Source organism: Maniola jurtina, chromosome 7 (assembly GCF_905333055.1).
Source record: "Maniola jurtina chromosome 7, ilManJurt1.1, whole genome shotgun sequence".
In the NCBI taxonomy this organism is placed as follows: domain Eukaryota; kingdom Metazoa; phylum Arthropoda; class Insecta; order Lepidoptera; family Nymphalidae; genus Maniola; species Maniola jurtina.
Genome location: NC_060035.1, coordinates 318,551 through 334,114, shown reverse-complemented (window position 1 = coordinate 334,114; position 15,564 = coordinate 318,551). Strand labels below are relative to the sequence as shown.

Here is a 15,564-nt window from a genome sequence, read left to right as displayed (position 1 = left end):
CCCTCTTTCAGCACCCAACCCAACTTATCACCCAATACTGAACTGAGGTGGTATACTTTGTGTTTGGGCTGTTTAGTATTAGAGGTTATGACAGTGTTTGTTTGTGAATTTTTGTTTCCATTTTCCTGAAAAACTACTTTGCCGATTTTCATGCAGTTTTTTGCATTACATAGATATGATCCCAGAGCAGCTACCAGAGGGCGCTGCTATTCACCGTTAGTTTTTTAAGATGTTTAACTTTGTCTTGTTTTGATTGTAACTGTGTGGTTATATTTTTCAGGAGGCGCTCGGTTTTAGTGATAAGGCATGCGCGTCGCGAGGACTCCGCGACGTACGAATGCAGGGCGCAGGGCGCGGTGGGGCCGCCCGCGGTCGCCGCCGCCAACATCAGCGTGCTGCCACCGGCCACCATGGCGCCAGACACTCGTGAGTTACTGAACTACTAGTTTACGAATGCAGGGGCGGTGGGCTCGGCTGCCCGGGAACACTAATGGACGCCAATCTTATAGAACGTCTTTATTCCCTCACAATATTCAATCTTTGGAAAACATTGATCGTAGACAGTAGAAGGGACTATCCCGTAAGAAGTTTTCCAATAACAGTATGCAAAGCCGGCAACGGGACGCGCTACACGTGCTATTGTTTATTGAGCTCCGGTACCGGTTCAGTTTACCGACACACATCATACGCGCACGCATGCAAACACTTCCCAGCGAATTCTGCGAATGTCAACAAACAATGCATAAAGGCCAATAAAATCAGTTACCCGTAATGAATAAACAATCGTTCCGAAAGATATCGGCATTTAAACCTTTCGCATGAGTAGGTACCTAGGTTAGAAAAACCGGCCAAGTGCGAGTCGGAATCGCACACAAAGGGTCCTACCTTACCATCGTACAAGATTATGCATGGCGGCGATTTGAATATTTTTTTTTATATAACGGCAATCGAAATACATACTCTGTGACAACTCTATCTATTACGGTTCATGAGATACACAGACAGACGGACGGACATCGGAAGCTTAGTACCTAATTAATAGGGTCCAATTGGCGCTCTTCAGATACGTAACCTTAAAAACGAACATAACGTTTTCCTTTCATTTCCTATTTTCATCTCCATTTGCAGGTTTATAATATAATGTTATACAAATACCTATATATAATTTATATATACTCCCCGTCTTACAGTTCTGTAGGTTCGTAATGTACCTATGGGTTACCTGGGAGAGATCACTCTAGTGATAAGGTCGCCCTTTGTTTAATTAAGTGTATCATATATTCTGTCTTTGTAATTTTGTAACAATTTAAATAAATACTTAAATAAAAATGATGACGTCGATTTTATTCTCGAATGCGTTCGTCATTCGATATTATTATTTATTTACGAATATAATATTTATACAATTATTACGAATATCGTCAATGTGAGGATCATCGTTGAACGACTCACGAATACAGTTTAAAATATGCAGAACTGTGCAAGTAACTAGTGCAAAATAGATTTTTAGACTGAAAATACCTACTATTCATTTGTTTAAAGTTTTATTTTACGAGGGCGGCACTGAAAATTTCGGGAATCAAGGAAGTGACACAACATTACTATTTAAAAATGTATTTATTGCTTTTCGAAGTATTCTCCGCGAAATTTGACACATTTTTCCATACGATGGAACCAATCATTGAAGCAACCATTCCATTCGGAAGTTGGGGTCTCCAAAATGGCCGTTTTGTAGGCGTCCACAGCTTCTTCAGGTGATGAAAATCTCTGACCACGCAATGTATTCTTTATTTTAGGGAAAGTACAGAAATCATTAGGGCTTAGGTCGGGGCTGTACGGCGGATGGTCTAATAATTCTATGTTTTCTTGCTCTAAAAACTCTTTTGTTCTGTGCGCGGTGTGAGAACTCGCATTGTCGTGATGGAGGATGATGCGGCGGTTGTAGTTCTCTTTACGGAGTTCAGAAACGACCTGTGGCAAACAAATGCTAGCATACCATTCTGCATTAACCGTTCTTTGTCCCTCAAGAGGAATAGTCGCAACATGGCCGGTTTTGGAGACAAACGTGGCCACCATTTTTTTTGCAACACTTCGTGAACGAACAATTTTTGTTGGCTTGAACTCATTTTCGAACACCCAAACTCGTGACTGGTTTTTTGTTTCGGGTTCGTACGCGTATATCCAGGATTCGTCACCTGATACGATGTTGTGTACAGCATTTGAGGATCCTACGTGGAATCTTTCGAGAGTTCTGACGCACCAAGTAACGCGAGCCGCTTTTTGCTCTTCACAGAGCAAATGCGGTATCCATCGGGAAAACAACTTTTTTACACCTAATTTTTCATGCAAGATTATTTGTGTTTGACTCATGCCAATGTCTAAAGTTGCCTGAATTTCGCGGTATGTCACATGTCGATCTTCTTCAATCAGCTTACGCACAGCATCAACGTTTTCTTGGGTGACTGCAGTTTTTGGACGACCTTGACGGGGATCATCACTGAGCTTGACACGTCCACGTTGAAATTCAGCAAACCAGCGATAACATGTGGTATTAGATGGGGCTTCATCACCAAATGCAGAAATCATCCGGTCAACACACTGTTTTTGTGTTAAACCACTTCGAAAGTCATAATAAATCATCGCTCTTGAATTTTCTCGAGTCAATTCCATTTTCTCAACGACTAAACAAGTTCGACAAGACCTTGTGAAAAGACCGAGAATCTTTTTTTAAATAAATAAATGGTATTCGATTTTTAAAACCAAGGAGTTTCCAATTAAAAAGATTTTAATATGGCAGGGACAGTGGAAATATTCCATTCCCGATACTTTTAGTGCAGCCTATGTATAATTGATTACTCGCAACTTCGTCCACGTGGATTTAAGTTCCCAGCCCAATTCATCCAGTAGATATTTTTTTATTTTATTTTGATTGAGCTGTAGTCAACTGTTGTAAGTGCGGTTTTATCATTATCGTATTGTACTTGTTCTCAATTCGTATTAACAAATGATTTCGATTGATTGCAGCCACTGGCGCCCCGTGCCCGATGCCCGACCCTGAGTCCTACTGCCTCAACGGAGGCACTTGTTTATTCTTTGAGGCCGTTCAGGAGCAAGCTTGCAAGTAAGTACAAATAATATTCACTATATCATCGCTAACTATGGGCCTCATAAGACAGCTCAGAGTCACGCAACGAGCGATGGAGAGAGCTGTGCTTGGAGTTACTCTACGTGATCAAATCAGAAATTAGGAGATCCGTAGGAGAACCACAAGTAACCGACATAACTCAGCGGTTAGCGAAGCTGCAGTGGCAATTGCTACCTGCCTAGCTATTGCTACAGCACCATTCTAGGTCTACGGGAGTTATCCTATACCTAGGTTTAGGAAATTCCCTTGTCTTGTCAGATCTCGTCAGGTGACCACGAATCATGAAACTCGGTCGAAATATCGGCAAAAAAATCATCAAATTAATCCTTACTTGATATATGTACTTGTATCTGCAATATGTCGTTAAACCATGAAATAAGCTTAAAATCATTAAATATTTTTTTGTTTGTACCAGATAGTTAGTTGTACTTAACAATAAAGAGAAATTTAAAGAAAAATTCGACAAAAGTGGAAAAAGTTTACGGTAGGTAACAATAATAATTATATTAGGTACGTAAATTATTTCCACTTTTGTCAAATTTTGTAAATTCAATAATTGACAATCATAGGAGTACAATACCTACCCAATTTGAATAAATGATTTGACTTTGACAGGAAATCACTTTACATTGGTAAGAATGTAAAGTGATCCAATCCAGTGAGTGAGCAAATCCTCTAAAAAGTTGCGCTCAGAATCAGCACCAGTGCTCATTACGACAACGAATTTTCAGATGCCTGGAAGGCTTCACCGGGCAACGCTGCGAGGTCAAGGACGTGTTGAACAGGAACAGTATGTATCATTCCTACACGTGCAAGCTGGGCCTCTCCACGTCCTACTACTGCTAGCCAGCGTCGCGCCGGCGCGGGCGCATCCCACCTTGTTCCATTTTTATCTTAGCATCGCTCGCACTGGGCGGGAGACATAAAACATGGACTGTGGAAATATTCGTTCAGAGGTCTTAGCCTGAGATCTATACAGCGTACTCTGACTTAAGTTTCAGTTAAAACGAGACAGATTTATGCCAGCGGTATAACGCTCTCTCGTTTTAACAGTGTCTTAAGTCTGAGCAAAGTTAAAGTGCGGTCTATAGATCTCAGCCTAAATAAGTGTCCTGATTTTGTGAATACAAAACTTGTTGTTAATTCACTTGACTGGTGCCTGCCCCCTTCAATTCATGGCATTTCTATTGCAACTGTGCATTATAACCTACCAATATACCTAGTGAGAGAATGTCATATAAACCTCCAGATTCTCTTGAAATTGTTACAATCTAAGTGCATTTTATATCGTCTTTGACACTACATATTTTATACAAAAACTGGTAGGTACTTATTTTATTTACATCCATGTTTTATGTCTTCACTATAATCTCTGTAAGACTATGAAGATATTTTATGATCCTAAATTTTTCCAACCAACACTTTATGTTCTTCTATGATTGTTATTAAAAAAGTTTTTTTTTTAAGTAAGTATATTGATACGTACATAAAATATTTTCATAGTCCACAGACGTTTAGCGAATTTAGACAATGCTTGAATATTATAATATTTAATTATTTGCATAAGTGATTGCAAGTTTTTGTTATTAGGGCCAGCTGTTTGAAAGGCCATTTTAGGTTTTTCTGTTTGGAAACTCGTGTGTCTCGTACGTTAAACGAGAAAACATGTAGCTTCTTCTATTTATTTATAATAGAAAATAGTCCTTTATACCATGAATTTGCCGCGTTTGACTTCCCTTTACCCTTTAATTTCAGTAAAAGCTTTAAATTATTGTAGATTAATATAAAATATATAATTTATGAATAGCTGGCCCAGTGAGATTATAATTTTAAGTAAACTATTAAATATAACTAGCACTGATACATTTTTTTCGTAACTTTTGTCGGTCATGCAAAAGCGTAGGTCAGAAAAAATATCTTCCACTGACTCCGAAGTTAATAAATAACTATTAATGCAAATAATTTTCATGAGCTAAAGAGCCATTGTGTTCTATTAGCCTTATGTTTGCTCATGCAAAATAAAATGAAGATGAAAATGCTGGGCTTAGTATAAGATTTTACACCTCACCATGCAATGCTGATAGTAGCTACTGAAGTATCGATACTTCAGCGTTAAAGTAAAATGGTCTTAACTGCCTGACCATATATCTAGGTACAGCTAGCACTTCAAGTAAATAAAACAAATCTGAACTCAAATAAAAAGACTCCGTTCGTCAAAACTCGTGTTTTTTGGATAATAAGCAGACTTTAGAAGAACCTCGAGAGGTCCTCTCTAATTTTACAGAATTTTAGGTTGACGTTCCTTAATTTCGATATTTAGTGCGTACAACAGAACAGCTTTTGTTCTCTAAAATCTAAATTGTATAGTTTAGTGCTGTCACATTCAATTTTAAGTTAGACCCCTCATTTAAGAATAGCACATCTCTCTAAGTGTAATATAAAGGAATTTTTAGCAAAATGCTGACAGAATCGACACCATTATGAAATTAAAATAGGTGATTCTGAATTTTTTAACTTAAGTAAAGTATTTTTATGTATATTTTACCTTGACGTTATTAATTCGTTTCGACTCACGAATATTTCAACGTTAGTCAGATGTAAAATCTCATACTAAGCTCACGGATGTGTTTCTGCATTCAGATGTTACGTTTTACTCCTGACGTAAGAGGTCACGTGTATTTTTCGATTTGTACTCGAAGTTGTAAATATTTTACACTTATTTGTAATTTTTCAATTTTTTTATTTTGTTATTAACTCGTAAGGTTTGATAACTGATTTTAGTAGGTAAATAATATTATTCTGATGAAGAGACTTGCAAGTTATGTACATATCTATTAGGATAGGATTTTTTGATAACACTTAACATAAACAGACTACCCCGCCCTGCTCGCCTAGTTGTTAAAATGATTATTTAATTTACTTGCTTACAATATTTGCATAATTTTAATTGAAAAATTGGCAGCTTTTAAACCTTAAAAATATATTTTTAATTTCATTTAATTTTGGCTAATACCTGCCTATTCTTTGTGAATAATTAAATTCAAGATTTTTAACTGCTAAGAATAATTAAAACTTTTTAAAGCGAGCGAAAAAATAGCTACATAACAATAGTTAAATCAGTTTTTAACCTCCTAAGCCCGATGTACTCCACCTAGTCAAACAGCAGTTTTAATACATAAAAACCCTAGATAGGAATATATAAATAAATTTTATATATAAAGGTATACAATTATACGAGTGTGGATTTGGATGGATGCTTGTGGATATAGCGAATGTCTTCTGACAACTTTTTCTTGTTACGAACGAATGGATTGCTTAAGTCAGAGAATAACTAATGAAATTATAATAAAATTAGAGCAAGATCCCGGTAGAGCCAGACGTGGCTTATTTTCTGAGTAACAAAAGGTGTGGGATAGTTGTGTTAATTTTTTTTAGAAAATTAGATGTCTGGCACCAGTAGCATCTTGAACCAAATGATTTAATGGTCGGCATTGTATGCTAAAAAAATGAATACCTAAGTTTTTATGAAAAAATGGTTTTATTCGAACGCAATAAGGAATAACCAAGATAAATATGAATATCGATTTATCGTTGAGAAAAATTAATCATTATCGATAAAGCACTAAAGCTTACTTGGTATAAAATATAGTTGTTGGTATAAATAGTAATTAATAACTCGGAATATGTATTATATTACGAAAATTGCGTAGGTAAATGGGTTCAAGGCAATACAATTTTAGGGAAAATAGCTACAATTTAAATTATGCTTAAGCAAGAATTTATATTTTATTTACGAATACCTATTTACTACGAATACGGTACACATGAGTTAATTTATTTACGAATACATTAAATTGGTACGAATACTTTGGACATGAGGATAAATGTTGAACTTTTTTCATTAATTATTCTATGACTGTAAGTACTTACTCGCTATAGGGGACCGAAATTATTCAATTTACGGTTTCGTTGTAGTTTTTACTATTATTCATTTTGTATAAAGTTCTTCTATAAGTTCACTATTTATATTATATAATTTTAATTAACTAGAAAAGGGACTATTTATTTTAATTCAGTTTGTGGATTGTAGGGCATTACAATAATTTTTATTTAAGTAAAATGACGTCTTAATTGACTTAGTTAACTAAACATTTCTAGGTTTTAGATTTGTCTTCAGTAAAGCGAATGACGAATTTTTTCATTTCAGGATTTCAATTTTTTTAATTCAAACCGATGGGTAGGTATGTCTTTTATGACGTCATTTTACCTAATTTTAGTCTCACAACAAATACTAAGAAGAAAAATATTGTTTTAATGTAAAGAGGATACCAAAATCACAATAAAAGAATGAGTGTTGGAATTAACAGAAAGGCGATAATTCATTTGTTTTTTTATTTACTTTCATTTGCACGTTCCTTAATCCTTGAAAATTCGAAAACGGTGGAATAAACGGAAAACGGTACGTATTTTTATTCAAAATTTCTTTTTTTTTGTTGTTGTTCACTAAACTTTCGCTGTCCGCACTCATTTCATGTAGAAAAAATGTAACTGGCAACGTATTTTTTTTTAATATCTACCCACTAAAAATAAATGAACCATGAGCTTAAGCTTTTAGTCATGTTAGTGTAACGTAAGTGAAATTAACCCCTAGATTTAATTAGGGAGTCTTTTTGAATTTATTTTTGTTACATTTTTTCATCATTCTTCTCATGTAGCATAACTACTAATGCTTCTTTACATCCACTAATGTTCACGGGAAGCATGCCTATAAATATATTTTGTAATGGGGTCACATAATTAGTTCATTAAATCACCTTCATTCACCTAAAACTTATTATTTGTTGTGAGATAACCAAGCAAGAAATTTAACCATGCATGAAAAATATATTATCATATAATTTATAACTTAGATGGATGTATTTATTAATGCATAAAACATATTCCATTTTCACCAAATTATACCTGTATAAAATATTGAGGGTAGGTGCTTAAATAAAAAAAATACCCTCAATATTTTTTATATCAGTGTCAATATGATAACAATTATGAAATTGTAGCAACACTGATATAAAAAGTTGAAAATAGTGGCAACAACATGAAAATAATAATTTATTAATTATTTTGTATTAATATTTTTAATGTTTCAGGTTTGGGAGAACGATTATGGTGAACGACAATGCGACTTGGCGAACGAACGAGTGGCCGACTATACTAATTTTGTACTTATGAAAACATGCATTCCTGCATTATAAACTATAAAGGAGAATCAGACTGTTCATTCAGTACAATATACATTAATAAATATGCTTTCCAAAATATTTCGCGTTCTCTCGATAATATAGTTTAGAACTAGGGATTCTTTGTAAAGAAAGTCTGATGTTACGTGCGAATAAATTCTATATCTATATGAGACATACCTATGTAATGTGTATGAGGGTAAAAGCTGAAAGGTAGATTAATTATAATTATTCAGAAATGGGAAATTTCACGAATACCTACTTACGTTTAATTTATTATACGAATACATTTTATTATTACACGAATACTATGAGAATCAGGTAAATGTTATAAGGTAGATCACCATCGCTAATAGGAAATTTTACGAATAATTTTAACTTGGGTATTTACGAATAGGTACTAGGTACCTACTTACATGTTTTATTAAAATACTCTGAACGCACACACACATACACACTTTCACCTTTATAATACTAGTGTGATAAGAAAACGAATAGGTACCTATAGTGCGCGAAAGGTTGAGATGGCAACCGGGGTGGGGACGCCCCGCACACCCGCCTCTACCTGTCGCGCACTATAGGTACTACCTACCGAAAATGACAGTCTGATTCATTCTTTACATAATTTATTAAAGCTTGCCATTTGGAAAAGCTTTGTTGCTATAAATAAGTATATACTTAGGTATACAGTATAGAAAAGCGTCCCTGTATATAATGTCGTAAATCTGTAAAAACCTGCATATTGTATTATCCAAATATTTTTCAATAACTACAGTTGCTTTTAGGTAAAACGACCGCTGATCGCCTATAGTATACATCTCTCTTTATATCACAAAAAAGATTACGTAATCACCTACTGCGCAGGTACAAGGTCTCTCGGTCTCTTTACCAGAAAGGAACTGTACCTTCTGACATCTTCACCTGATAGAAGGAAAAAAGACGCACAGGTCTAGAATAATGTCCACCAAGACTAGGGAAGGATTTTATGATTTTTATCATAAATGTGTGATAATAACCAGGATCGACGGCTTATCGACCTTAATATGGCTCTAATTAGAATATTATTGAAAAAATGTACCTACTATAAATATGTACCTATGTATGGCCGGCTAAAACTCACGTATTTGTCGGAGTATGCCCGACTAGTGTCAGACCCGTCCGGCGGTCTGCCTCGGCAGTCTGCTGAGTCTGACACTAGTCGGACATACTCCGACAAATACGTGAATGTTACCTGGTCATATATAGGTATATATTATTATTAATATTACTCAAAATAGTTGAAATGGTAAAAAATATACTAACCTATGTATTGTGCCTTAACTTGGCCTTAATTTAACCATGCTTTATACCTACATTTAGTACTTGATTTTGCAAAAAAGACAAGCCTTAGATAGGTAGGTAGTTGAAACTATGTTTTTTGTATATTTTTAGTAGCGCTTAGTGGAAATCTGTACAGGTTTTTTATTAGGATTATTATTTATATGTCAATACTCAGCCATAACTAAACCCACTGACTAATATCCCACCAAATTGTAATATTAAAACTAATTTTTTTGATAATACTAGGTTTATAAAAGAAAGTGATTCTTGATTGATGTATGTATTTGATTACGTTTATAAAAATCACAGCTTTTGAAAAAAACACTTTTAACTACTAAATTAAAGTTTTATAAAAGACGCGCATCCGATACGACAGTGAAATGTTAAGTTATATTAACGATATTGTACAGTATTATTTGCTGAATAGACATTATTTATTGTACTCTTTAAATGCTATTTTGTAAGTGCTTTGTTATAATAAATATTAATGAAAAACAAAATTTAATTTTTAATTTTGATCATCTACTTCCCGCCATCATAGATAATTAATTGATTGTTTACCATTTTTCTGTTACCTACTTTATCCAACTGATACATTTTACATTTTTACAGATTCCCAATCAAAAGTTAGATAAAGTAGGTACCTATGTCTGGCCGTTGTGAAACGGGCCCTTAATTTTTATTTATTTTCACATCTAAATAGACCATACGCAGTGAATCGTTCTACCACATCTATAGAAAATATAGCCAGTCTATAAAAATAATTTGAATTTGAGTCATTCAGACCTATCCTAATACAAGTAGGTGCGCTGGACTTGCGATTGCCGACCTGTTTTTGAAGCAACTTGATTTTCGGCATTTTGGGGCTGACAGCAGCAGTGAGCGTACTCGGAACTAAATGTTAGTGGTGAGACACTTGTCAGCTAGTAAATTGTGTCAGCATAAAGAGCATTTGACACAAATGTGAAATACTGGAGACTTGAGGTGCCTGTCCATTGAAGCGGAGCGAAGCTGAGACGTGTTCAGCAGACCAATCCGATTACACAGAGATGACGCAAATATCTACACCTGTAACCTCACCTCTCAATAATCTTATACGGAGCACATCTCTGCTCCGCTTTAGTTGACAGGCACCTTTGGCACAGGTAGACATTACTGTAGTATGCCAGAGCAGTTGCACAAAATAAGTATAATTTGTGGTAGTTGCTTTAAAAAAAAAAACTAAAATTTGTACAATTTATTATCTAAAAAGTAAAACCAAAAGTTCTTATAACGAATTAAATCATCAAAACGTTTTTTCATGCAAATGCCGATTACATATTACTTATAAAAAAATAATACCCCATCCAGAATATGCTATAAAGTAACACCTCAAAAGATTTTGTGGGTTGTTGTTGCAAAAAATTTATGTTAACTATCTATCTATTTGGAAAGGGTTGTGGATAACTCTTAGCATCTGGGTAGAGTAGTACAGCAAAAATGGTTTAAGAAATGCTTAAAATTACTCTAAAATACTATCACAGTTCTATTTACACAATATATTATTGAATTAACAAAGCCACAAATTTTGCTGCACAAAAACTATTAACTAATTCTAAAACAAGTTTAACAATTGATTGACATGAGCGGCCATACAGTAACACGGGCAGCTTGACGGCGGGCCAAATGAGCAGTTGACAATGACTGCTTGAGATTCGAGCGGCCCGTGTGTGACTGCTCTAACATCAGGGACTCATTAAGCAGAAAATTATCAATATTGCTCATATTATATACTTAATAATCGCTTTTTCAGTATTGCTAACTTTCCGCTTGGTTGCGCAACCAAGTGAAACTATCTCGCTAGTAGGACACAGTGGTGGCGCAATCACGTCGCGCTACCAACAATGGAGGTTACCTCACCTGGTGTCCACTAGTACCGATACATTTTGTGAACATTTTGTTGGTAGCGCGACCTGGTTGTGCCAGCACGGGTGTCCTAGTGAGATAGTGCCCTGTGAGTTATGTGCTCTATCTAAGGAACCTAACTTAATCCATAAGCTTATAGCTAACGACAGTCTCCATTTTGTGCAAACTGGTGGAGAATGACTTGAGTTGAACATTCTGTGCGTTGGAGATGGCCACGGGCTCAGCTTCCGACCACATGTCCGGTATATTGCAGTCAGGCTTGGCGTGGACGAGGACGTCGAACGAGCAGCGACAGTCCAGTAGAGGGAGGTAGGATATCGTGGCTGCTACCTGACATGGAAACAAGCAAAAAATAATTTAATTGAATTTTCAATTCAATATTTAGTTTTGGGTCAACATTCTACACCAAAAACTAAAGTTTCAGGTTTGTAACTCATTTCGTATACGAGCTAGTGACCTAGGATACACAGACAGGAAGACAGAGAAAAATAAGACTCCTAGTAAAAAGTAGATAAAATCTATATACCTACTTAAAACTGAAAACTTAAAATCCAACTACTATCAAAAACGCAGACATTTTTTTTTATATTCCATTTCAAGTTAGCCTTCGAATATCTCACTTGGTAGTGATGATACAGTCGAAGAAGGAAGCATACTAACTTGGAAGGAGAATGAAAGCTTCATTTTTGAAAAACCCATCAGAAAAGTTGGCAATTTGGATAGTATTTTTGAATGAAAATCTCTGTGACTATAACTGGGTTGAAATATCGACAAGTTAAATACACCAAATCAATTGCGGTATATACCTGTTATCAGTTTAATATGTAAATGATTCATTGTACCTGCAACATAACATCACGTATTTCCTGCTGGATTTTCTTCAAGTCTTTGCTACCAAGTGTCTCCTTCTTTTCCTTCGATAGCTCCACATCACCTTCCTCATACTTCACGTTGAAGTCCCAGCACTCCAGCACCTCCTTGTTGGCCACGTTGAGGATTATGAGCGACAGCCGGCTCACCTTCTTATTCACTATCCATTCTGGAATACGAGAAGAGTGAAATTTAATTTTTTTGAGGCTCCATGGTAAAACAAGGAAAACTTATAGGAAACTTTCGGTAGGAAAGGCATCCCTAACCAATGGTAGATGCATTTGACAATTCAAAAGTACTTGTAAAAGTTTAATTGAATAAAAAATATTTTTATTTATTTATAGTTTTGTCCTGTCTGCCATAAATTAAAAACGATCAGAGTGCTATGGAGCAAGCTATGTTGGGTATCACTTTCAGGGATAAAATAGAATAAGGAAATTCACAAAAAAACAAAAACGACCAGCATAGCTCAAAGTATTAGCTAGCTTAAATGGCAATAGGTATGACAATCTCTAGCCCACTGAGCCAATGACCTGAAGGTGGCGGAAAGCAGGGGAATGAGGACTGTGCGGTTTGGCAGATGTACACATTTAGCACAAAGCTAATTTCGTAATATAATAACTAAACAATAATTTGATGTAGAATCACCCATCTTACCTTCACTTTGTGTCAAAAGGTTTTTGAGAAAATTCTTAATTAGTGCATCTTCAGACAGCAGCAAAGTGATTCCATACTGCTGCTGGGCTTTGAACGTCTCTGGTGGATAAAGACCTCTTTGAAAGAGCACTGAATTTATCGCAAAATCTGAAAAATTTAATATGAAACATCATAATTCATACTGAATCACTTCTGAGCATGGGTTTCCTTTCAGAATGTGAAAGTTTGGCCATATTCTACCATGCCAGCCAAGTGCGAATTTAATGAATCAGGTTATTAAGTACATATTATAGAAATTAAATAAACAAGAAATAAACATACTTACTCAAATATTCGCAGATTATTTGTGCCGAACCTCGAAGAGTGATTGAGTTCTTGGTTTGCTGTTGCGACATGTTTTTATCTTTTAATTACTGATTAGTGAATAAATTAATACCTACGTTACAACTTTCAATATTTATAAAAGTTTAGTTACAAATAATTTAATTCACAAAAACGTACAAAAGTTTACAAAACCAGTAAAACAAACCAAAAACAACCGTTAGTTTTGAATTGAATTTGGCATTGACATTATTTGACATCGACAATTATAATTCGATTTACGTTTTATCTGTGTAGTTAAGGTTAGGCTACACATGGCATAGTAAGGTTGGACTATTTCTTGGGACAAATGTTTGCCTGGAAATATTTTCAAAATATTTACTTGTGATGTGTGACTAGCGTCGTGTAAAAAAACATTACAATGCTGCCAACCGCCAACCAAAATTCATTCAGAGACATGCTACCTAAACAAGATTGTGCACTGAGACACCAAAAACGAGCCTATTGAGATAGCGCTAAATTGGAGTGTGTCCCTTTCTATTAGGGTGACAACACGATTTGATGATGTAAGACATTTGACGGATTATATGAGAATAGGAGAGGATGAATCATCATGATAACCCATCGCCGCTCACTACTGAGCACGGGTCTCTTCTCAGAATGATAAAGGTTTAGGCCATAGTCTGCCGCGCTGTAGTTATAAAAGTAGAGAAATTCAATTTTTTTTTGTTCTGCGAAAAAGTACCAGTCATGTTAAGTATGGGTACCTATAATATAGGTAAGTAAAATTATTTTGTATAATCTGGTGCATGTGTTTAGGTCCTAAACAGTTTTAGGAAGTTCGTAAGCAAGGCATACTTTTGGGAAAATTGATGGTAGTTACAGCATTTCTTTTTAAAAAAAATTCAGTGCACACGAAGCCGTAGCAAAATCTTCCGCTTTAAAATGCATTCCGCAAACTGCCGAATATTTGGTGATATTTACTGGAACGACAGCGATCCATTTTTGCCTTAAGTCTTCATTTTTGAGAAATCTATCGATAAACAGAAAAAAACACTTCCATTAAACAATCAAATTATGGTTACCTTACTACTTCTGTATAGTATAGTACAGAATGTTCGCCATATTGTTTTGCTTGACACCCAGTGTTGTCATCCTATTAATTTAAAAAAATATTTATAATACTTTTTAAACTAAATGATATTTTAATGACATTATAAAATAAAGATAACAGTATGAAAATTACTGCGAAAACAAAAGAAAGTAATCTTGTTGTTTGAAATTAAATAAACAATGAATAAGAACTTTGTGAGCTACATCATAATTCGTACCATAGAAAATATTTTTTTATGCTTGCAATCCATTAGACAGTGACACATTCCAATTTATAGACCTCTCGCTCGGCTCGTTTTTCCGCTTAGCATAATTGTATTAGAAATTGGACTTTATGCCAATGCAACAGAATTTATTTTTGCAGGAAATTAAAGCTGAAGTGCACAATCATGTTTAGGTAGCACGTCTCTGAATTCATTTGATATGTCACCGTTGTCTGTCCAGTGTTACCAATTTAGCGACTTTTGAAGTGTCTTTGTTGAATTTTTTTTTACCTATGAAGTGAAGATCAATCTTACAGGTAATTTGTACCTTCAAGAATGAGGTTAACTTGCTTCTAAAATTCATTTTTAACCCCCGACCCAAAAAGAGGGGTGTTATAAGTTTGACGTGTGTATCTATGTATCTGTGTGTCTGTGTATCTGTGTATCTGTCTGTGGCATCGTAGCACCTAAACGAATGAACCGATTTAAATTTAGTTTTTTTTGTTTGAAAGGTGGCTTGATCGAGAGTGTTCTTAGCTATAATCTAAAAAAATTGGTTCAGCCGTTTAAGAGTTATCAGCTCTTTTCTAGTTTTCTTGTAGAAAAGAAGGTTAGATAACCGTTAGGTTCATAATATTATGTCAATAGACAAATGTCAAGCTGTTAAGATGGACGTTGCCTAAATACATAATTATTTATTTGAAAATGATGTTTTGGAAAACTCAAATACTTTGGATCGTCGGGGGTGTTATAAATTTTTAATTTACACTTGTTATTCCTTGATGTTCTAGAG

At 35.0% G+C, this 15,564-nt stretch overlaps 2 protein-coding genes across 3 annotated transcripts in view; one reads left to right on the top strand and one right to left on the bottom strand.

Moving 5' to 3' along the window:
* LOC123866736 (pro-neuregulin-2, membrane-bound isoform) overlaps positions 1 to 8,840 on the top strand; it is a 93,000-nt gene extending 84,160 nt beyond the window's left edge. Inside the window, exons 3-6 of one of the 2 annotated variants that reach the window (XM_045908416.1) lie at positions 281 to 426; positions 3,025 to 3,121; positions 3,877 to 3,935; positions 8,293 to 8,840. In XM_045908416.1, coding sequence (XP_045764372.1) covers positions 281 to 426; positions 3,025 to 3,121; positions 3,877 to 3,935; positions 8,293 to 8,315 — 325 coding nt within the window. In that variant the 3' untranslated portion in view covers positions 8,316 to 8,840. Of the gene's footprint in view, positions 1 to 280; positions 427 to 3,024; positions 3,122 to 3,876; positions 7,526 to 8,292 lie in introns of those variants that run through there. The other variant, XM_045908415.1, reaches the window with a different exon arrangement.
* Positions 8,841 to 10,924: 2,084 nt separating this feature from the next.
* LOC123866763 (mitotic spindle assembly checkpoint protein MAD2A) lies at positions 10,925 to 13,686 on the bottom strand. The gene is made up of 4 exons (XM_045908442.1): positions 13,460 to 13,686; positions 13,135 to 13,281; positions 12,450 to 12,646; positions 10,925 to 11,937 (listed from the first exon to the last, which is right to left on the bottom strand). The coding sequence occupies exons 1-4, from the start codon at positions 13,527 to 13,529 to the stop codon at positions 11,728 to 11,730; spliced, it is 624 nt and encodes a 207-aa protein (XP_045764398.1). The 5' UTR covers positions 13,530 to 13,686; the 3' UTR covers positions 10,925 to 11,727.
* Positions 13,687 to 15,564: the final 1,878 nt, after the last annotated feature.